Genomic DNA, 20,988 nt, shown 5'->3' with positions numbered 1-20,988 from the left:
CCACCCGCGTGCGCACTCACCGCTAGCCCAGGCTATCCTGGGACAGCACTGCCTGTTGGCGCCCTTATATTTGCTGTCCAATTGTGACTCATCATTTGTGATGTCACAGGCTCCAGATGACGTCACAGGCTCCAGATGACATCACAGGCACGCCCGCCAAACAGCCCCAGCCTTCAGCAACACCCCGGCTCAGCCACTCACAGCTCTTGCTAGGCACTGTCTTTTCCAGGTCTAGGACATTCGCTTCTGTCTTACTAACTCCCTGGGGAGGGTCAGGAAGGGTCAGATTCTTCTCCTGGGCCCCAGTGAACTCACAGACGTACATCAGTGGTGCAGCTCTTTCTTACACTTTTTCCCTAAGCATTGCATGCAGCTCATGGTCAAGGCACCAGTGGAGGCTAGATGGACCAAGCCAGAGCCTAGAGCGTCTGCTCTTCTGCAAAATGCTCCCTGACTCTGTGGCAGCTGAGTAGTCAGCAGCCTCTGCCTTGCGCTGCCCGACAAAGCGATGCACAGACATTCACTCAGATGCAGCATTTATTCAAAGAATGCCATTTGTGGCCAACTTTGCACAATGGAAAGCTCCCACAAGGAACGGACTCTGTGGAAGAGGCGAGAGCAGTTGCTGTCCGGGTGGCAACGGCAGTCTCTGACACCAGCCTCCTTCCAACGGCCCCTCTTCAGCTGCATGGGATCTGACTGCTCAGAGGGTGCTTTCGGTGTGGAGGAAAGGCACAGCAGCACTTCCCACTGTCAATCGAGCGGTGTCTTCTGCGTGTCCTGTGTGCTTGGTTCTGTGGCTCCAGCTCCCCGGGGAGCATGGAGGATGAGGAGATTCTCCATGCGGGCCCCAGCGAACACAGGGAGGCAACATCAGGGCTGCCTCTGGCTTGGTCCCTGCCCAGACGGAGCTGCCAGCGAGAACTGGTGGGCCCAAGCGGAAGGCCGTCCGGGCCACAGCCGGTGTGAACAGAAAACAGGGCGGAATTTGTCCCCTTTGTCGCCGCTGTAGTCGTCACCGGCTGCTGTGCCGAGGACACCGTTGAGAGGAGAACACTGCTGCTCTTGGCAGAGGGCTGTGGCACAGGGTTTTCCCTTTCCTCTCTGCGTCCTGACTTCTGCCCTCTTCTTCCCTTCTGTACGAGGTGGCTCTCTGGCATCAGCTGGGACCTCTGCAAGCATGCCCGTTTGGCACATGAAGGCCTCCCTTCATGGCCGTAGAAGAGCAGGCTTAGGAGCCGATCTTGCATTTTGTGGAACTCACGCAGTGCCTGGGCGTGGGCGTCCGGATCCGTCCGCAGGTGCTGGAAGAGGTTGTGTGGCTGGGCTGACCGGAAGGCTGGGGGTAAGCTTATCACCCCGGGCATGTTGTCATTGCCAAAGAAGAAGTGGTTGAGGCGTTTCTCCTCCAGGCAGGTGCCCACGTAACGCAGGATATCCTCCAGCCGCGGCAGAAACAGCCCCCTGCACCAGCCTGACAGGGGAGTGGTGGTCAGGAGGTGCATCACAACCGTCTTGAAGTTATAGGGGGACAAGGCTGTGCCCAGCAGGACGCGGGTGCAGACGTGCAGGCATTTGTGGTGCCAGCTGCCACGCGGAACCTGTCTGGCTCTATGCCTGAAGAACTTGGCCTCTGCCACAGCGTAGCTCTCTGACCATGTTGTGCTTGGGATGGAGAGGGCTTCTGTAGCCTCACTGCTCAGGAAGATGTCTGAGCGGCCTTGCTGCACCCCAAACAGAATCTCAACAAAGAAGGTTCTCCCAGAGGCATTCGTCAGCTGCAGCTTGCAGGAGCGTCTGGAGGGCAGCACCTCCATCTTGTAGCGACGTGACCAAGGCAACGCCACCCAGGCTGACCTCACCGACTTCTGGAACCAGAGGGCAGTTTTGTGCACATCTAGGTAGGAGTCAGTGCAGAAGGTGCCAAGGAGGCTGGGACCCTGACTTCTCTGCAGCTTCTCCTTGGCGTGGTGGAGGAAGCACAGCGTGTTCTCCACCAGCTGCTCCCCGGTGCAGGTGCACTGCAGGTCCACGCGGATGCGGGAGTCCTTTGCCGGCATGTCCCCCGTGGTGCCCAGCTCCAGGTGGAAGGCGTGCCCATCGGGGGGCTTCAGGGGCATGAGCAGGGAGTAGACAGCCTCGGCCTCCTCAAGGGGACTCCAACCTTCAAAGGCACAACCCACCCCAATTGGGGACTGCAGTAACGGTACCGGCAACGAACTTTCTGACAAGATCTTTTGGAAGACGTTGAGGAGATTTTGCACCACCTCCTCCACCACCTGGCTCCTGCACGCCAGCTTCTTCATTGGCCACTGTATGCATCTTGCAAAGATCCTGTCCAGATCCCTCTTGTCATTAGGACCTTCATCTTCACTTTCTTCCTCCTCCCAACCTTCTTCCTCCTCCAAACCTTCTTCCTCTGTCTCACTGATGGAGCTCATCTTGTCTCTGCTTCTTTGCCTGAGCCACCAGCAGAGCCAGATGAGCGTAACCAGGACTGCAGTACCCAGCCAGAATTGCCAGTGCCGCAAGACAGCAAAGAGCAGGGCTCCCCAGTCTGTGTGACTCTGCTCCTGGGTCGCCTGCTCATGGATCCTTTCGCTGAGCTCCTGCAGCAGCTGAGCCATCTCCTGGCTCAGCTGCTGGGCACGCAGCTGCATTTGCTCCGGCGTGGCCTCATCCGACCCTTCACCGACCATCAGTGGGAGCAGGAAGACGATTTCCAGAAACAAGGCGACGAAACTTGCAATCGTCTTGTAAGCCATGGCCTGCAGAAGGAGGGAGAGAAGGGTTTGAGTGGGGTTGGGAGGGAGGGAGCTGGGGGCAGGTAGGAGAGGGGGATAGGAAGCAGCTGGGGAGGCAGCAAGGCCTGCACCCAGCCCCAGCCCGGTGGCAGCGGCACCGTGCCCTGCCCGAGGTGCTCTCATGAGCGACTGGGCCCTCAAGACAGGGTGAGAACCCAGCCTGAGCTCTGGGACCCGCATTTCTGCCCCGGCCCTCGTCCAGCCCAGCCTCCACCCGCGTGCGCACTCACCGCTAGCCCAGGCTATCCTGGGACAGCACTGCCTGTTGGCGCCCTTATATTTGCTGTCCAATTGTGACTCATCATTTGTGATGTCACAGGCTCCAGATGACGTCACAGGCTCCAGATGACATCACAGGCACGCCCGCCAAACAGCCCCAGCCTTCAGCAACACCCCGGCTCAGCCACTCACAGCTCTTGCTAGGCACTGTCTTTTCCAGGTCTAGGACATTCGCTTCTGTCTTACTAACTCCCTGGGGAGGGTCAGGAAGGGTCAGATTCTTCTCCTGGCCCCAGTGAACTCACAGACGTACAGCAGTGGTGCAGCTCTTTCTTACACTTTTTCCCTAAGCATTGCATGCAGCTCATGGTCAAGGCACCAGTGGAGGCTAGATGGACCAAGCCAGAGCGTAGAGCGTCTGCTCTTCTGCAAAATGCTCCCTGACTCTGTGGCAGCTGAGTAGTCAGCAGCCTCTGCCTCGCGCTGCCCGACAAAGCGATGCACAGACACTCACTCAGATGGAGCATTTATTCAAAGAATGCCATTTGTGGCCAACTTTGCACAATGGAAAACTCCCACAAGGAACGGACTCTGTGGAAGAGACGAGAGCAGTTGCTGTCCGGGTGGCAACGGTAGTCTCTGACACCAGCCTCCTTCCAACGGCCCCTCTTCAGCTGCATGGGATCTGACTGCTCAGAGGGTGCTTTCGGTGTGGAGGAAAGGCACAGCAGCACTTCCCACTGTCAATCGAGCGGTGTCTTCTGCGTGTCCTGTGTGCTTGGTTCTGTGGCTCCAGCTCCCCGGGGAGCATGGAGGATGAGGAGATGCTCCATGCGGGCCCCAGCGAACACAGGGAGGCAACATCAGGGCTGCCTCTGGTTTGGTCCCTGCCCAGATGGAGCTGCCGGCGAGAACTGGTGGGCCCAAGCGGAAGGCCGGCCGGGTCACAGCCGGTGTGAACAGAAAACAGGGCAGAATTTGTCACCTTTGTCGGCGCTGTAGTCGTCACCGGCTGCTGTGCTGAGGACACCGTTGAGAGGAGAACACTGCTGCTCTTGGCAGAGGGCTGTGGCACAGGGTTTTCCCTTTCCTCTCTGCGTCCTGACTTCTGCCCTCTTCTTCCCTTCTGTACGAGGTGGCTCTCTGGCATCAGCTGGGACCTCTGCAAGCACGTCCGTTTGGCACATGAAGGCCTCCCTTCATGGCCGTAGAAGAGCAGGCTTAGGAGCCGATCTTGCATTTTGTGGAACTCACGCAGTGCCTGGGCGTGGGCGTCCGGATCCGTCCGCAGGTGCTGGAAGAGGTTGTGTGGCTGGGCTGACCGGAAGGCTGGGGGTAAGCTTATCACCCCGGGCATGTTGTCATTGCCAAAGAAGAAGTGGTTGAGGCGTTTCTCCTCCAGGCAGGTGCCCACGTAATGCAGGATATCCTCCAGCCGCGGCAGAAACAGCCCCCTGCACCAGCCTGACAGGGGAGTGGTGGTCAGGAGGTGCATCACAACCGTCTTGAAGTTATAGGGGGACAAGGCTGTGCCCAGCAGGACGCGGGTGCAGACGTGCAGGCATTTGAGGTGCCAGCTGCCACGCGGGACCTGTCTGGCTCTATGCCTGAAGAACTTGGCCTCTGCCACAGCGTAGCTCTCTGACCATGTTGTGCTTGGGATGGAGAGGGCCTCTGTAGCCTCACTGCTCAGGAAGATGTCTGAGCGGCCTTGCTGCACCCCAAACAGAATCTCAACAAAGAAGGTTCTCCCAGAGGCATTCGTCAGCTGCAGCTTGCAGGAGCGTCTGGAGGGCAGCACCTCCATCTTGTAGCGACGTGACCAAGGCAACGCCACCCAGGCTGACCTCACCGACTTCTGGAACCAGAGGGCAGTTTTGTGCACATCTAGGTAGGAGTCAGTGCAGAAGGTGCCAAGGAGGCTGGGACCCTGACTTCTCTGCAGCTTCTCCTTGGCGTGGTGGAGGAAGCACAGCGTGTTCTCCACCAGCTGCTCCCCGGTGCAGGTGCACTGCAGGTCCACGCGGATGCGGGAGTCCTTTGCCGGCATGTCCCCCGTGGTGCCCAGCTCCAGGTGGAAGGCGTGCCCATCGGGGGGCTTCAGGGGCATGAGCAGGGAGTAGACAGCCTCGGCCTCCTCAAGGGGACTCCAACCTTCAAAGGCACAACCCACCCCAATTGGGGACTGCAGTAACGGTACCGGCAACGAACTTTCTGACAAGATCTTTTGGAAGACGTTGAGGAGATTTTGCACCACCTCCTCCACCACCTGGCTCCTGCACGCCAGCTTCTTCATTGGCCACTGTATGCATCTTGCAAAGATCCTGTCCAGATCCCTCTTGTCATTAGGACCTTCATCTTCACTTTCTTCCTCCTCCCAACCTTCTTCCTCCTCCAAACCTTCTTCCTCTGTCTCACTGATGGAGCTCATCTTGTCTCTGCTTCTTTGCCTGAGCCACCAGCAGAGCCAGATGAGCGTAACCAGGACTGCAGTACCCAGCCAGAATTGCCAGTGCCGCAAGACAGCAAAGAGCAGGGCTCCCCAGTCTGTGTGACTCTGCTCCTGGGTCGCCTGCTCATGGATCCTTTCGCTGAGCTCCTGCAGCAGCTGAGTCATCTCCTGGCTCAGCTGCTGGGCACGCAGCTGCATTTGCTCCGGCGTGGCCTCATCCGACCCTTCACCGACCATCAGTGGGAGCAGGAAGACGATTTCCAGAAACAAGGCGACGAAACTTGCAATCGTCTTGTAAGCCATGGCCTGCAGAAGGAGGGAGAGAAGGGTTTGAGTGGGGTTGGGAGGGAGGGAGCTGGGGGCAGGTAGGAGAGGGGGATAGGAAGCAGCTGGGGAGGCAGCAAGGCCTGCACCCAGCCCCAGCCCGGTGGCAGCGGCACCGTGCCCTGCCCGAGGTGCTCTCATGAGCGACTGGGCCCTCAAGACAGGGTGAGAACCCAGCCTGAGCTCTGGGACCCGCATTTCTGCCCCGGCCCTCGTCCAGCCCAGCCTCCACCCGCGTGCGCACTCACCGCTAGCCCAGGCTATCCTGGGACAGCACTGCCTGTTGGCGCCCTTATATTTGCTGTCCAATTGTGACTCATCATTTGTGATGTCACAGGCTCCAGATGACGTCACAGGCTCCAGATGACATCACAGGCACGCCCGCCAAACAGCCCCAGCCTTCAGCAACACCCCGGCTCAGCCACTCACAGCTCTTGCTAGGCACTGTCTTTTCCAGGTCTAGGACATTCGCTTCTGTCTTACTAACTCCCTGGGGAGGGTCAGGAAGGGTCAGATTCTTCTCCTGGCCCCAGTGAACTCACAGACGTACATCAGTGGTGCAGCTCTTTCTTACACTTTTTCCCTAAGCATTGCATGCAGCTCATGGTCAAGGCACCAGTGGAGGCTAGATGGACCAAGCCAGAGCGTAGAGCGTCTGCTCTTCTGCAAAATGCTCCCTGACTCTGTGGCAGCTGAGTAGTCAGCAGCCTCTGCCTCGCGCTGCCCGACAAAGCGATGCACAGACACTCACTCAGATGGAGCATTTATTCAAAGAATGCCATTTGTGGCCAACTTTGCACAATGGAAAACTCCCACAAGGAACGGACTCTGTGGAAGAGACGAGAGCAGTTGCTGTCCGGGTGGCAACGGTAGTCTCTGACACCAGCCTCCTTCCAACGGCCCCTCTTCAGCTGCATGGGATCTGACTGCTCAGAGGGTGCTTTCGGTGTGGAGGAAAGGCACAGCAGCACTTCCCACTGTCAATCGAGCGGTGTCTTCTGCGTGTCCTGTGTGCTTGGTTCTGTGGCTCCAGCTCCCCGGGGAGCATGGAGGATGAGGAGATGCTCCATGCGGGCCCCAGCGAACACAGGGAGGCAACATCAGGGCTGCCTCTGGTTTGGTCCCTGCCCAGATGGAGCTGCCGGCGAGAACTGGTGGGCCCAAGCGGAAGGCCGTCCGGGTCACAGCCGGTGTGAACAGAAAACAGGGCGGAATTTGTCACCTTTGTCGGCGCTGTAGTCGTCACCGGCTGCTGTGCTGAGGACACCGTTGAGAGGAGAACACTGCTGCTCTTGGCAGAGGGCTGTGGCACAGGGTTTTCCCTTTCCTCTCTGCGTCCTGACTTCTGCCCTCTTCTTCCCTTCTGTACGAGGTGGCTCTCTGGCATCAGCTGGGACCTCTGCAAGCACGTCCGTTTGGCACATGAAGGCCTCCCTTCATGGCCGTAGAAGAGCAGGCTTAGGAGCCGATCTTGCATTTTGTGGAACTCACGCAGTGCCTGGGCGTGGGCGTCCGGATCCGTCCGCAGGTGCTGGAAGAGGTTGTGTGGCTGGGCTGACCGGAAGGCTGGGGGTAAGCTTATCACCCCGGGCATGTTGTCATTGCCAAAGAAGAAGTGGTTGAGGCGTTTCTCCTCCAGGCAGGTGCCCACGTAATGCAGGATATCCTCCAGCCGCGGCAGAAACAGCCCCCTGCACCAGCCTGACAGGGGAGTGGTGGTCAGGAGGTGCATCACAACCGTCTTGAAGTTATAGGGGGACAAGGCTGTGCCCAGCAGGACGCGGGTGCAGACGTGCAGGCATTTGAGGTGCCAGCTGCCACGCGGGACCTGTCTGGCTCTATGCCTGAAGAACTTGGCCTCTGCCACAGCGTAGCTCTCTGACCATGTTGTGCTTGGGATGGAGAGGGCCTCTGTAGCCTCACTGCTCAGGAAGATGTCTGAGCGGCCTTGCTGCACCCCAAACAGAATCTCAACAAAGAAGGTTCTCCCAGAGGCATTCGTCAGCTGCAGCTTGCAGGAGCGTCTGGAGGGCAGCACCTCCATCTTGTAGCGACGTGACCAAGGCAACGCCACCCAGGCTGACCTCACCGACTTCTGGAACCAGAGGGCAGTTTTGTGCACATCTAGGTAGGAGTCAGTGCAGAAGGTGCCAAGGAGGCTGGGACCCTGACTTCTCTGCAGCTTCTCCTTGGCGTGGTGGAGGAAGCACAGCGTGTTCTCCACCAGCTGCTCCCCGGTGCAGGTGCACTGCAGGTCCACACGGATGCGGGAGTCCTTTGCCGGCATGTCCCCCGTGGTGCCCAGCTCCAGGTGGAAGGCGTGCCCATCGGGGGGCTTCAGGGGCACGAGCAGGGAGTAGACAGCCTCGGTCTCCTCAAGGGGACTCCAACCTTCAAAGGCACAACCCACCCCAACTGGAGACTGCAGTAGCGGTACCGGCAACGAACTTTCTGACAAGATCTTTTGGAAGACGTCGAGGAGATTTTGCACCACCTCCTCCACCACCTGGCTCCTGTAGGCCAGCTTCTTCATTGGCCACTGTATGCATCTTGCAAAGATCCTGTCCAGATCCCTCTTGTCATCAGGACCTTCATCTTCACTTTCTTCCTCCTCCCAACCTTCTTCCTCCTCCAAACCTTCTTCCTCTGTCTCACTGATGGAGCTCATCTTGTCTCTGCTTCTTTGCCTGAGCCACCAGCACAGCCAGATGAGCGTAACCAGGACTGCAGTACCCAGCCAGAATTGCCAGTGCCGCAAGACAGCAAAGAGCAGGGCTCCCCAGTCTGTGTGACTCTGCTCCTGGGTCGTCTGCTCATGGATCCTTTCGCTGAGCTCCTGCACCAGCTGAGCCGTCTCCTGGCTCAGCTGCTGGGCACGCAGCTGCATTTGCTCCGGCGTGGCCTCATCCGACCCTTCACCGACCATCAGTGGGAGCAGGAAGACGATTTCCAGAAACAAGGCGACGAAACATGCAATCGTCTTGTAAGCCATGGCCTGCAGAAGGAGGGAGAGAAAGGTTTGAGTGGGGTTGGGAGGGAGGGAGCTGGGGGCAGGTAGGAGAGGGGGATAGGAAGCAGCTGGGGAGGCAGCAAGGCCTGCACCCAGCCCCAGCCCGGTGGCAGCGGCACCGTGCCCTGCCCGAGGTGCTCTCATGAGCGACTGGGCCCTCAAGACAGGGTGAGAACCCAGCCTGAGCTCTGGGACCCGCATTTCTGCCCCGGCCCTCGTCCAGCCCAGCCTCCACCCGCGTGCGCACTCACCGCTAGCCCAGGCTATCCTGGGACAGCACTGCCTGTTGGCGCCCTTATATTTGCTGTCCAATTGTGACTCATCATTTGTGATGTCACAGGCTCCAGATGACGTCACAGGCTCCAGATGACATCACAGGCACGCCCGCCAAACAGCCCCAGCCTTCAGCAACACCCCGGCTCAGCCACTCACAGCTCTTGCTAGGCACTGTCTTTTCCAGGTCTAGGACATTCGCTTCTGTCTTACTAACTCCCTGGGGAGGGTCAGGAAGGGTCAGATTCTTCTCCTGGGCCCCAGTGAACTCACAGACGTACATCAGTGGTGCAGCTCTTTCTTACACTTTTTCCCTAAGCATTGCATGCAGCTCATGGTCAAGGCACCAGTGGAGGCTAGATGGACCAAGCCAGAGCCTAGAGCGTCTGCTCTTCTGCAAAATGCTCCCTGACTCTGTGGCAGCTGAGTAGTCAGCAGCCTCTGCCTTGCGCTGCCCGACAAAGCGATGCACAGACATTCACTCAGATGCAGCATTTATTCAAAGAATGCCATTTGTGGCCAACTTTGCACAATGGAAAGCTCCCACAAGGAACGGACTCTGTGGAAGAGGCGAGAGCAGTTGCTGTCCGGGTGGCAACGGCAGTCTCTGACACCAGCCTCCTTCCAACGGCCCCTCTTCAGCTGCATGGGATCTGACTGCTCAGAGGGTGCTTTCGGTGTGGAGGAAAGGCACAGCAGCACTTCCCACTGTCAATCGAGCGGTGTCTTCTGCGTGTCCTGTGTGCTTGGTTCTGTGGCTCCAGCTCCCCGGGGAGCATGGAGGATGAGGAGATTCTCCATGCGGGCCCCAGCGAACACAGGGAGGCAACATCAGGGCTGCCTCTGGCTTGGTCCCTGCCCAGACGGAGCTGCCAGCGAGAACTGGTGGGCCCAAGCGGAAGGCCGTCCGGGCCACAGCCGGTGTGAACAGAAAACAGGGCGGAATTTGTCCCCTTTGTCGCCGCTGTAGTCGTCACCGGCTGCTGTGCCGAGGACACCGTTGAGAGGAGAACACTGCTGCTCTTGGCAGAGGGCTGTGGCACAGGGTTTTCCCTTTCCTCTCTGCGTCCTGACTTCTGCCCTCTTCTTCCCTTCTGTACGAGGTGGCTCTCTGGCATCAGCTGGGACCTCTGCAAGCATGCCCGTTTGGCACATGAAGGCCTCCCTTCATGGCCGTAGAAGAGCAGGCTTAGGAGCCGATCTTGCATTTTGTGGAACTCACGCAGTGCCTGGGCGTGGGCGTCCGGATCCGTCCGCAGGTGCTGGAAGAGGTTGTGTGGCTGGGCTGACCGGAAGGCTGGGGGTAAGCTTATCACCCCGGGCATGTTGTCATTGCCAAAGAAGAAGTGGTTGAGGCGTTTCTCCTCCAGGCAGGTGCCCACGTAACGCAGGATATCCTCCAGCCGCGGCAGAAACAGCCCCCTGCACCAGCCTGACAGGGGAGTGGTGGTCAGGAGGTGCATCACAACCGTCTTGAAGTTATAGGGGGACAAGGCTGTGCCCAGCAGGACGCGGGTGCAGACGTGCAGGCATTTGTGGTGCCAGCTGCCACGCGGAACCTGTCTGGCTCTATGCCTGAAGAACTTGGCCTCTGCCACAGCGTAGCTCTCTGACCATGTTGTGCTTGGGATGGAGAGGGCTTCTGTAGCCTCACTGCTCAGGAAGATGTCTGAGCGGCCTTGCTGCACCCCAAACAGAATCTCAACAAAGAAGGTTCTCCCAGAGGCATTCGTCAGCTGCAGCTTGCAGGAGCGTCTGGAGGGCAGCACCTCCATCTTGTAGCGACGTGACCAAGGCAACGCCACCCAGGCTGACCTCACCGACTTCTGGAACCAGAGGGCAGTTTTGTGCACATCTAGGTAGGAGTCAGTGCAGAAGGTGCCAAGGAGGCTGGGACCCTGACTTCTCTGCAGCTTCTCCTTGGCGTGGTGGAGGAAGCACAGCGTGTTCTCCACCAGCTGCTCCCCGGTGCAGGTGCACTGCAGGTCCACGCGGATGCGGGAGTCCTTTGCCGGCATGTCCCCCGTGGTGCCCAGCTCCAGGTGGAAGGCGTGCCCATCGGGGGGCTTCAGGGGCATGAGCAGGGAGTAGACAGCCTCGGCCTCCTCAAGGGGACTCCAACCTTCAAAGGCACAACCCACCCCAATTGGGGACTGCAGTAACGGTACCGGCAACGAACTTTCTGACAAGATCTTTTGGAAGACGTTGAGGAGATTTTGCACCACCTCCTCCACCACCTGGCTCCTGCACGCCAGCTTCTTCATTGGCCACTGTATGCATCTTGCAAAGATCCTGTCCAGATCCCTCTTGTCATTAGGACCTTCATCTTCACTTTCTTCCTCCTCCCAACCTTCTTCCTCCTCCAAACCTTCTTCCTCTGTCTCACTGATGGAGCTCATCTTGTCTCTGCTTCTTTGCCTGAGCCACCAGCAGAGCCAGATGAGCGTAACCAGGACTGCAGTACCCAGCCAGAATTGCCAGTGCCGCAAGACAGCAAAGAGCAGGGCTCCCCAGTCTGTGTGACTCTGCTCCTGGGTCGCCTGCTCATGGATCCTTTCGCTGAGCTCCTGCAGCAGCTGAGCCATCTCCTGGCTCAGCTGCTGGGCACGCAGCTGCATTTGCTCCGGCGTGGCCTCATCCGACCCTTCACCGACCATCAGTGGGAGCAGGAAGACGATTTCCAGAAACAAGGCGACGAAACTTGCAATCGTCTTGTAAGCCATGGCCTGCAGAAGGAGGGAGAGAAGGGTTTGAGTGGGGTTGGGAGGGAGGGAGCTGGGGGCAGGTAGGAGAGGGGGATAGGAAGCAGCTGGGGAGGCAGCAAGGCCTGCACCCAGCCCCAGCCCGGTGGCAGCGGCACCGTGCCCTGCCCGAGGTGCTCTCATGAGCGACTGGGCCCTCAAGACAGGGTGAGAACCCAGCCTGAGCTCTGGGACCCGCATTTCTGCCCCGGCCCTCGTCCAGCCCAGCCTCCACCCGCGTGCGCACTCACCGCTAGCCCAGGCTATCCTGGGACAGCACTGCCTGTTGGCGCCCTTATATTTGCTGTCCAATTGTGACTCATCATTTGTGATGTCACAGGCTCCAGATGACGTCACAGGCTCCAGATGACATCACAGGCACGCCCGCCAAACAGCCCCAGCCTTCAGCAACACCCCGGCTCAGCCACTCACAGCTCTTGCTAGGCACTGTCTTTTCCAGGTCTAGGACATTCGCTTCTGTCTTACTAACTCCCTGGGGAGGGTCAGGAAGGGTCAGATTCTTCTCCTGGCCCCAGTGAACTCACAGACGTACAGCAGTGGTGCAGCTCTTTCTTACACTTTTTCCCTAAGCATTGCATGCAGCTCATGGTCAAGGCACCAGTGGAGGCTAGATGGACCAAGCCAGAGCGTAGAGCGTCTGCTCTTCTGCAAAATGCTCCCTGACTCTGTGGCAGCTGAGTAGTCAGCAGCCTCTGCCTCGCGCTGCCCGACAAAGCGATGCACAGACACTCACTCAGATGGAGCATTTATTCAAAGAATGCCATTTGTGGCCAACTTTGCACAATGGAAAACTCCCACAAGGAACGGACTCTGTGGAAGAGACGAGAGCAGTTGCTGTCCGGGTGGCAACGGTAGTCTCTGACACCAGCCTCCTTCCAACGGCCCCTCTTCAGCTGCATGGGATCTGACTGCTCAGAGGGTGCTTTCGGTGTGGAGGAAAGGCACAGCAGCACTTCCCACTGTCAATCGAGCGGTGTCTTCTGCGTGTCCTGTGTGCTTGGTTCTGTGGCTCCAGCTCCCCGGGGAGCATGGAGGATGAGGAGATGCTCCATGCGGGCCCCAGCGAACACAGGGAGGCAACATCAGGGCTGCCTCTGGTTTGGTCCCTGCCCAGATGGAGCTGCCGGCGAGAACTGGTGGGCCCAAGCGGAAGGCCGGCCGGGTCACAGCCGGTGTGAACAGAAAACAGGGCAGAATTTGTCACCTTTGTCGGCGCTGTAGTCGTCACCGGCTGCTGTGCTGAGGACACCGTTGAGAGGAGAACACTGCTGCTCTTGGCAGAGGGCTGTGGCACAGGGTTTTCCCTTTCCTCTCTGCGTCCTGACTTCTGCCCTCTTCTTCCCTTCTGTACGAGGTGGCTCTCTGGCATCAGCTGGGACCTCTGCAAGCACGTCCGTTTGGCACATGAAGGCCTCCCTTCATGGCCGTAGAAGAGCAGGCTTAGGAGCCGATCTTGCATTTTGTGGAACTCACGCAGTGCCTGGGCGTGGGCGTCCGGATCCGTCCGCAGGTGCTGGAAGAGGTTGTGTGGCTGGGCTGACCGGAAGGCTGGGGGTAAGCTTATCACCCCGGGCATGTTGTCATTGCCAAAGAAGAAGTGGTTGAGGCGTTTCTCCTCCAGGCAGGTGCCCACGTAATGCAGGATATCCTCCAGCCGCGGCAGAAACAGCCCCCTGCACCAGCCTGACAGGGGAGTGGTGGTCAGGAGGTGCATCACAACCGTCTTGAAGTTATAGGGGGACAAGGCTGTGCCCAGCAGGACGCGGGTGCAGACGTGCAGGCATTTGAGGTGCCAGCTGCCACGCGGGACCTGTCTGGCTCTATGCCTGAAGAACTTGGCCTCTGCCACAGCGTAGCTCTCTGACCATGTTGTGCTTGGGATGGAGAGGGCCTCTGTAGCCTCACTGCTCAGGAAGATGTCTGAGCGGCCTTGCTGCACCCCAAACAGAATCTCAACAAAGAAGGTTCTCCCAGAGGCATTCGTCAGCTGCAGCTTGCAGGAGCGTCTGGAGGGCAGCACCTCCATCTTGTAGCGACGTGACCAAGGCAACGCCACCCAGGCTGACCTCACCGACTTCTGGAACCAGAGGGCAGTTTTGTGCACATCTAGGTAGGAGTCAGTGCAGAAGGTGCCAAGGAGGCTGGGACCCTGACTTCTCTGCAGCTTCTCCTTGGCGTGGTGGAGGAAGCACAGCGTGTTCTCCACCAGCTGCTCCCCGGTGCAGGTGCACTGCAGGTCCACACGGATGCGGGAGTCCTTTGCCGGCATGTCCCCCGTGGTGCCCAGCTCCAGGTGGAAGGCGTGCCCATCGGGGGGCTTCAGGGGCACGAGCAGGGAGTAGACAGCCTCGGTCTCCTCAAGGGGACTCCAACCTTCAAAGGCACAACCCACCCCAACTGGAGACTGCAGTAGCGGTACCGGCAACGAACTTTCTGACAAGATCTTTTGGAAGACGTCGAGGAGATTTTGCACCACCTCCTCCACCACCTGGCTCCTGTAGGCCAGCTTCTTCATTGGCCACTGTATGCATCTTGCAAAGATCCTGTCCAGATCCCTCTTGTCATCAGGACCTTCATCTTCACTTTCTTCCTCCTCCCAACCTTCTTCCTCCTCCAAACCTTCTTCCTCTGTCTCACTGATGGAGCTCATCTTGTCTCTGCTTCTTTGCCTGAGCCACCAGCACAGCCAGATGAGCGTAACCAGGACTGCAGTACCCAGCCAGAATTGCCAGTGCCGCAAGACAGCAAAGAGCAGGGCTCCCCAGTCTGTGTGACTCTGCTCCTGGGTCGTCTGCTCATGGATCCTTTCGCTGAGCTCCTGCACCAGCTGAGCCGTCTCCTGGCTCAGCTGCTGGGCACGCAGCTGCATTTGCTCCGGCGTGGCCTCATCCGACCCTTCACCGACCATCAGTGGGAGCAGGAAGACGATTTCCAGAAACAAGGCGACGAAACATGCAATCGTCTTGTAAGCCATGGCCTGCAGAAGGAGGGAGAGAAAGGTTTGAGTGGGGTTGGGAGGGAGGGAGCTGGGGGCAGGTAGGAGAGGGGGATAGGAAGCAGCTGGGGAGGCAGCAAGGCCTGCACCCAGCCCCAGCCCGGTGGCAGCGGCACCGTGCCCTGCCCGAGGTGCTCTCATGAGCGACTGGGCCCTCAAGACAGGGTGAGAACCCAGCCTGAGCTCTGGGACCCGCATTTCTGCCCCGGCCCTCGTCCAGCCCAGCCTCCACCCGCGTGCGCACTCACCGCTAGCCCAGGCTATCCTGGGACAGCACTGCCTGTTGGCGCCCTTATATTTGCTGTCCAATTGTGACTCATCATTTGTGATGTCACAGGCTCCAGATGACGTCACAGGCTCCAGATGACATCACAGGCACGCCCGCCAAACAGCCCCAGCCTTCAGCAACACCCCGGCTCAGCCACTCACAGCTCTTGCTAGGCACTGTCTTTTCCAGGTCTAGGACATTCGCTTCTGTCTTACTAACTCCCTGGGGAGGGTCAGGAAGGGTCAGATTCTTCTCCTGGGCCCCAGTGAACTCACAGACGTACATCAGTGGTGCAGCTCTTTCTTACACTTTTTCCCTAAGCATTGCATGCAGCTCATGGTCAAGGCACCAGTGGAGGCTAGATGGACCAAGCCAGAGCCTAGAGCGTCTGCTCTTCTGCAAAATGCTCCCTGACTCTGTGGCAGCTGAGTAGTCAGCAGCCTCTGCCTTGCGCTGCCCGACAAAGCGATGCACAGACATTCACTCAGATGCAGCATTTATTCAAAGAATGCCATTTGTGGCCAACTTTGCACAATGGAAAGCTCCCACAAGGAACGGACTCTGTGGAAGAGGCGAGAGCAGTTGCTGTCCGGGTGGCAACGGCAGTCTCTGACACCAGCCTCCTTCCAACGGCCCCTCTTCAGCTGCATGGGATCTGACTGCTCAGAGGGTGCTTTCGGTGTGGAGGAAAGGCACAGCAGCACTTCCCACTGTCAATCGAGCGGTGTCTTCTGCGTGTCCTGTGTGCTTGGTTCTGTGGCTCCAGCTCCCCGGGGAGCATGGAGGATGAGGAGATTCTCCATGCGGGCCCCAGCGAACACAGGGAGGCAACATCAGGGCTGCCTCTGGCTTGGTCCCTGCCCAGACGGAGCTGCCAGCGAGAACTGGTGGGCCCAAGCGGAAGGCCGTCCGGGCCACAGCCGGTGTGAACAGAAAACAGGGCGGAATTTGTCACCTTTGTCGCCGCTGTAGTCGTCACCGGCTGCTGTGCCGAGGACACCGTTGAGAGGAGAACACTGCTGCTCTTGGCAGAGGGCTGTGGCACAGGGTTTTCCCTTTCCTCTCTGCGTCCTGACTTCTGCCCTCTTCTTCCCTTCTGTACGAGGTGGCTCTCTGGCATCAGCTGGGACCTCTGCAAGCACGCCCGTTTGGCACATGAAGGCCTCCCTTCATGGCCGTAGAAGAGCAGGCTTAGGAGCCGATCTTGCATTTTGTGGAACTCACGCAGTGCCTGGGCGTGGGCGTCCGGATCCGTCCGCAGGTGCTGGAAGAGGTTGTGTGGCTGGGCTGACCGGAAGGCTGGGGGTAAGCTTATCACCCCGGGCATGTTGTCATTGCCAAAGAAGAAGTGGTTGAGGCGTTTCTCCTCCAGGCAGGTGCCCACGTAACGCAGGATATCCTCCAGCCGCGGCAGAAACAGCCCCCTGCACCAGCCTGACAGGGGAGTGGTGGTCAGGAGGTGCATCACAACCGTCTTGAAGTTATAGGGGGACAAGGCTGTGCCCAGCAGGACGCGGGTGCAGACGTGCAGGCATTTGTGGTGCCAGCTGCCACGCGGGACCTGTCTGGCTCTATGCCTGAAGAACTTGGCCTCTGCCACAGCGTAGCTCTCTGACCATGTTGTGCTTGGGATGGAGAGGGCTTCTGTAGCCTCACTGCTCAGGAAGATGTCTGAGCGGCCTTGCTGCACCCCAAACAGAATCTCAACAAAGAAGGTTCTCCCAGAGGCATTCGTCAGCTGCAGCTTGCAGGAGCGTCTGGAGGGCAGCACCTCCATCTTGTAGCGACGTGACCAAGGCAATGCCACCCAGGCTGACCTCACCGACTTCTGGAACCAGAGGGCAGTTTTGTGCACATCTAGGTAGGAGTCAGTGCAGAAGGTGCCAAGGAGGCTGGGACCCTGACTTCTCTGCAGCTTCGACTTGGCGTGGTGGAGGAAGCACAGCGTGTTCTCCACCAGCTGCTCCCCGGTGCAGGTGCACTGCAGGTCCACGCGGATGCGGGAGTCCTTTGCCGGCATGTCCCCCGTGGTGCCCAGCTCCAGGTGGAAGGCGTGCCCATCGGGGGGCTTCAGGGGCATGAGCAGGGAGTAGACAGCCTCGGCCTCCTCAAGGGGACTCCAACCTTCAAAGGCACAACCCACCCCAATTGGGGACTGCAGTAGCGGTACCGGCAACGAACTTTCTGACAAGATCTTTTGGAAGACGTTGAGGAGATTTTGCACCACCTCCTCCACCACCTGGCTCCTGCACGCCAGCTTCTTCATTGGCCACTGTATGCATCTTGCAAAGATCCTGTCCAGATCCCTCTTGTCATTAGGACCTTCATCTTCACTTTCTTCCTCCTCCCAACCTTCTTCCTCCTCCAAACCTTCTTCCTCTGTCTCACTGATGGAGCTCATCTTGTCTCTGCTTCTTTGCCTGAGCCACCAGCAGAGCCAGATGAGCGTAACCAGGACTGCAGTACCCAGCCAGAATTGCCAGTGCCGCAAGACAGCAAAGAGCAGGGCTCCCCAGTCTGTGTGACTCTGCTCCTGGGTCGCCTGCTCATGGATCCTTTCGCTGAGCTCCTGCAGCAGCTGAGCCATCTCCTGGCTCAGCTGCTGGGCACGCAGCTGCATTTGCTCCGGCGTGGCCTCATCCGACCCTTCACCGACCATCAGTGGGAGCAGGAAGACGATTTCCAGAAACAAGGCGACGAAACTTGCAATCGTCTTGTAAGCCATGGCCTGCAGAAGGAGGGAGAGAAGGGTTTGAGTGGGGTTGGGAGGGAGGGAGCTGGGGGCAGGTAGGAGAGGGGGATAGGAAGCAGCTGGGGAGGCAGCAAGGCCTGCACCCAGCCCCAGCCCGGTGGCAGCGGCACCGTGCCCTGCCCGAGGTGCTCTCATGAGCGACTGGGCCCTCAAGACAGGGTGAGAACCCAGCCTGAGCTCTGGGACCCGCATTTCTGCCCCGGCCCTCGTCCAGCCCAGCCTCCACCCGCGTGCGCACTCACCGCTAGCCCAGGCTATCCTGGGACAGCACTGCCTGTTGGCGCCCTTATATTTGCTGTCCAATTGTGACTCATCATTTGTGATGTCACAGGCTCCAGATGACGTCACAGGCTCCAGATGACATCACAGGCACGCCCGCCAAACAGCCCCAGCCTTCAGCAACACCCCGGCTCAGCCACTCACAGCTCTTGCTAGGCACTGTCTTTTCCAGGTCTAGGACATTCGCTTCTGTCTTACTAACTCCCTGGGGAGGGTCAGGAAGGGTCAGATTCTTCTCCTGGCCCCAGTGAACTCACAGACGTACAGCAGTGGTGCAGCTCTTTCTTACACTTTTTCCCTAAGCATTGCATGCAGCTCATGGTCAAGGCACCAGTGGAGGCTAGATGGACCAAGCCAGAGCGTAGAGCGTCTGCTCTTCTGCAAAATGCTCCCTGACTCTGTGGCAGCTGAGTAGTCAGCAGCCTCTGCCTCGCGCTGCCCGACAAAGCGATGCACAGACACTCACTCAGATGGAGCATTTATTCAAAGAATGCCATTTGTGGCCAACTTTGCACAATGGAAAACTCCCACAAGGAACGGACTCTGTGGAAGAGACGAGAGCAGTTGCTGTCCGGGTGGCAACGGTAGTCTCTGACACCAGCCTCCTTCCAACGGCCCCTCTTCAGCTGCATGGGATCTGACTGCTCAGAGGGTGCTTTCGGTGTGGAGGAAAGGCACAGCAGCACTTCCCACTGTCAATCGAGCGGTGTCTTCTGCGTGTCCTGTGTGCTTGGTTCTGTGGCTCCAGCTCCCCGGGGAGCATGGAGGATGAGGAGATGCTCCATGCGGGCCCCAGCGAACACAGGGAGGCAACATCAGGGCTGCCTCTGGTTTGGTCCCTGCCCAGATGGAGCTGCCGGCGAGAACTGGTGGGCCCAAGCGGAAGGCCGGCCGGGTCACAGCCGGTGTGAACAGAAAACAGGGCAGAATTTGTCACCTTTGTCGGCGCTGTAGTCGTCACCGGCTGCTGTGCTGAGGACACCGTTGAGAGGAGAACACTGCTGCTCTTGGCAGAGGGCTGTGGCACAGGGTTTTCCCTTTCCTCTCTGCGTCCTGACTTCTGCCCTCTTCTTCCCTTCTGTACGAGGTGGCTCTCTGGCATCAGCTGGGACCTCTGCAAGCACGTCCGTTTGGCACATGAAGGCCTCCCTTCATGGCCGTAGAAGAGCAGGCTTAGGAGCCGATCTTGCATTTTGTGGAACTCACGCAGTGCCTGGGCGTGGGCGTCCGGATCCGTCCGCAGGTGCTGGAAGAGGTTGTGTGGCTGGGCTGACCGGAAGGCTGGGGGTAAGCTTATCACCCCGGGCATGTTGTCATTGCCAAAGAAGAAGTGGTTGAGGCGTTTCTCCTCCAGGCAGGTGCCCACGTAATGCAGGATATCCTCCAGCCGCGGCAGAAACAGCCCCCTGCACCAGCCTGACAGGGGAGTGGTGGTCAGGAGGTGCATCACAACCGTCTTGAAGTTATAGGGGGACAAGGCTGTGCCCAGCAGGACGCGGGTGCAGACGTGCAGGCATTTGAGGTGCCAGCTGCCACGCGGGACCTGTCTGGCTCTATGCCTGAAGAACTTGGCCTCTGCCACAGCGTAGCTCTCTGACCATGTTGTGCTTGGGATGGAGAGGGCCTCTGTAGCCTCACTGCTCAGGAAGATGTCTGAGCGGCCTTGCTGCACCCCAAACAGAATCTCAACAAAGAAGGTTCTCCCAGAGGCATTCGTCAGCTGCAGCTTGCAGGAGCGTCTGGAGGGCAGCACCTCCATCTTGTAGCGACGTGACCAAGGCAACGCCACCCAGGCTGACCTCACCGACTTCTGGAACCAGAGGGCAGTTTTGTGCACATCTAGGTAGGAGTCAGTGCAGAAGGTGCCAAGGAGGCTGGGACCCTGACTTCTCTGCAGCTTCTCCTTGGCGTGGTGGAGGAAGCACAGCGTGTTCTCCACCAGCTGCTCCCCGGTGCAGGTGCACTGCAGGTCCACACGGATGCGGGAGTCCTTTGCCGGCATGTCCCCCGTGGTGCCCAGCTCCAGGTGGAAGGCGTGCCCATCGGGGGGCTTCAGGGGCACGAGCAGGGAGTAGACAGCCTCGGTCTCCTCAAGGGGACTCCAACCTTCAAAGGCACAACCCACCCCAACTGGAGACTGCAGTAGCGGTACCGGCAACGAACTTTCTGACAAGATCTTTTGGAAGACGTCGAGGAGATTTTGCACCACCTCCTCCACCACCTGGCTCCTGTAGGCCAGCTTCTTCATTGGCCACTGTATGCATCTTGCAAAGATCCTGTCCAGATCCCTCTTGTCATCAGGACCTTCATCTTCACTTTCTTCCTCCTCCCAACCTTCTTCCTCCTCCAAACCTTCTTCCTCTGTCTCACTGATGGAGCTCATCTTGTCTCTGCTTCTTTGCCTGAGCCACCAGCACAGCCAGATGAGCGTAACCAGGACTGCAGTACCCAGCCAGAATTGCCAGTGCCGCAAGACAGCAAAGAGCAGGGCTCCCCAGTCTGTGTGACTCTGCTCCTGGGTCGTCTGCTCATGGATCCTTTCGCTGAGCTCCTGCACCAGCTGAGCCGTCTCCTGGCTCAGCTGCTGGGCACGCAGCTGCATTTGCTCCGGCGTGGCCTCATCCGACCCTTCACCGACCATCAGTGGGAGCAGGAAGACGATTTCCAGAAACAAGGCGACGAAACATGCAATCGTCTTGTAAGCCATGGCCTGCAGAAGGAGGGAGAGAAAGGTTTGAGTGGGGTTGGGAGGGAGGGAGCTGGGGGCAGGTAGGAGAGGGGGATAGGAAGCAGCTGGGGAGGCAGCAAGGCCTGCACCCAGCCCCAGCCCGGTGGCAGCGGCACCGTGCC

The 20,988-nt window shown here is 58.8% G+C and overlaps 7 protein-coding genes across 7 annotated transcripts; all 7 read right to left on the bottom strand.

The window, feature by feature from the left end:
* Positions 1-103: 103 nt before the first annotated feature.
* LOC147415714 (inositol 1,4,5-trisphosphate receptor-interacting protein-like 1) lies at positions 104-2,765 on the bottom strand. The gene is made up of 2 exons (XM_086464854.1): positions 1,143-2,765; positions 104-262 (listed from the first exon to the last, which is right to left on the bottom strand). Exons 1-2 carry the CDS (start codon positions 2,763-2,765, stop codon positions 104-106), a joined length of 1,782 nt encoding a protein of 593 aa, XP_086320980.1.
* A 352-nt stretch (positions 2,766-3,117) lies between these two features.
* On the bottom strand, positions 3,118-5,778 carry LOC147415713 (inositol 1,4,5-trisphosphate receptor-interacting protein-like 1). Its single transcript, XM_086464853.1, has 2 exons — positions 4,156-5,778; positions 3,118-3,276 (listed from the first exon to the last, which is right to left on the bottom strand). The coding sequence occupies exons 1-2, from the start codon at positions 5,776-5,778 to the stop codon at positions 3,118-3,120; spliced, it is 1,782 nt and encodes a 593-aa protein (XP_086320979.1).
* Positions 5,779-6,130: 352 nt separating this feature from the next.
* LOC147415712 (inositol 1,4,5-trisphosphate receptor-interacting protein-like 1) lies at positions 6,131-8,791 on the bottom strand. The gene is made up of 2 exons (XM_086464852.1): positions 7,169-8,791; positions 6,131-6,289 (listed from the first exon to the last, which is right to left on the bottom strand). Exons 1-2 carry the CDS (start codon positions 8,789-8,791, stop codon positions 6,131-6,133), a joined length of 1,782 nt encoding a protein of 593 aa, XP_086320978.1.
* Positions 8,792-9,143: 352 nt separating this feature from the next.
* On the bottom strand, positions 9,144-11,805 carry LOC147415711 (inositol 1,4,5-trisphosphate receptor-interacting protein-like 1). Its single transcript, XM_086464851.1, has 2 exons — positions 10,183-11,805; positions 9,144-9,302 (listed from the first exon to the last, which is right to left on the bottom strand). Exons 1-2 carry the CDS (start codon positions 11,803-11,805, stop codon positions 9,144-9,146), a joined length of 1,782 nt encoding a protein of 593 aa, XP_086320977.1.
* Positions 11,806-12,157: 352 nt separating this feature from the next.
* LOC147415710 (inositol 1,4,5-trisphosphate receptor-interacting protein-like 1) lies at positions 12,158-14,818 on the bottom strand. The gene is made up of 2 exons (XM_086464850.1): positions 13,196-14,818; positions 12,158-12,316 (listed from the first exon to the last, which is right to left on the bottom strand). Exons 1-2 carry the CDS (start codon positions 14,816-14,818, stop codon positions 12,158-12,160), a joined length of 1,782 nt encoding a protein of 593 aa, XP_086320976.1.
* A 352-nt stretch (positions 14,819-15,170) lies between these two features.
* Positions 15,171-17,832, bottom strand: LOC147415709 (inositol 1,4,5-trisphosphate receptor-interacting protein-like 1). The gene is made up of 2 exons (XM_086464849.1): positions 16,210-17,832; positions 15,171-15,329 (listed from the first exon to the last, which is right to left on the bottom strand). Exons 1-2 carry the CDS (start codon positions 17,830-17,832, stop codon positions 15,171-15,173), a joined length of 1,782 nt encoding a protein of 593 aa, XP_086320975.1.
* Positions 17,833-18,184: 352 nt separating this feature from the next.
* Positions 18,185-20,845, bottom strand: LOC147415708 (inositol 1,4,5-trisphosphate receptor-interacting protein-like 1). The gene is made up of 2 exons (XM_086464848.1): positions 19,223-20,845; positions 18,185-18,343 (listed from the first exon to the last, which is right to left on the bottom strand). The coding sequence occupies exons 1-2, from the start codon at positions 20,843-20,845 to the stop codon at positions 18,185-18,187; spliced, it is 1,782 nt and encodes a 593-aa protein (XP_086320974.1).
* Between the last annotated feature and the right edge of the window lie 143 nt (positions 20,846-20,988).

Source organism: Leptosomus discolor, chromosome 4 (assembly GCF_034619465.1).
Source record: "Leptosomus discolor isolate bLepDis1 chromosome 4, bLepDis1.hap2, whole genome shotgun sequence".
In the NCBI taxonomy this organism is placed as follows: Eukaryota; Metazoa; Chordata; class Aves; order Leptosomiformes; family Leptosomidae; genus Leptosomus; species Leptosomus discolor.
Note: the sequence above shows the minus strand (reverse complement) of the source record. Positions and strands in the feature narration are given on the sequence as shown.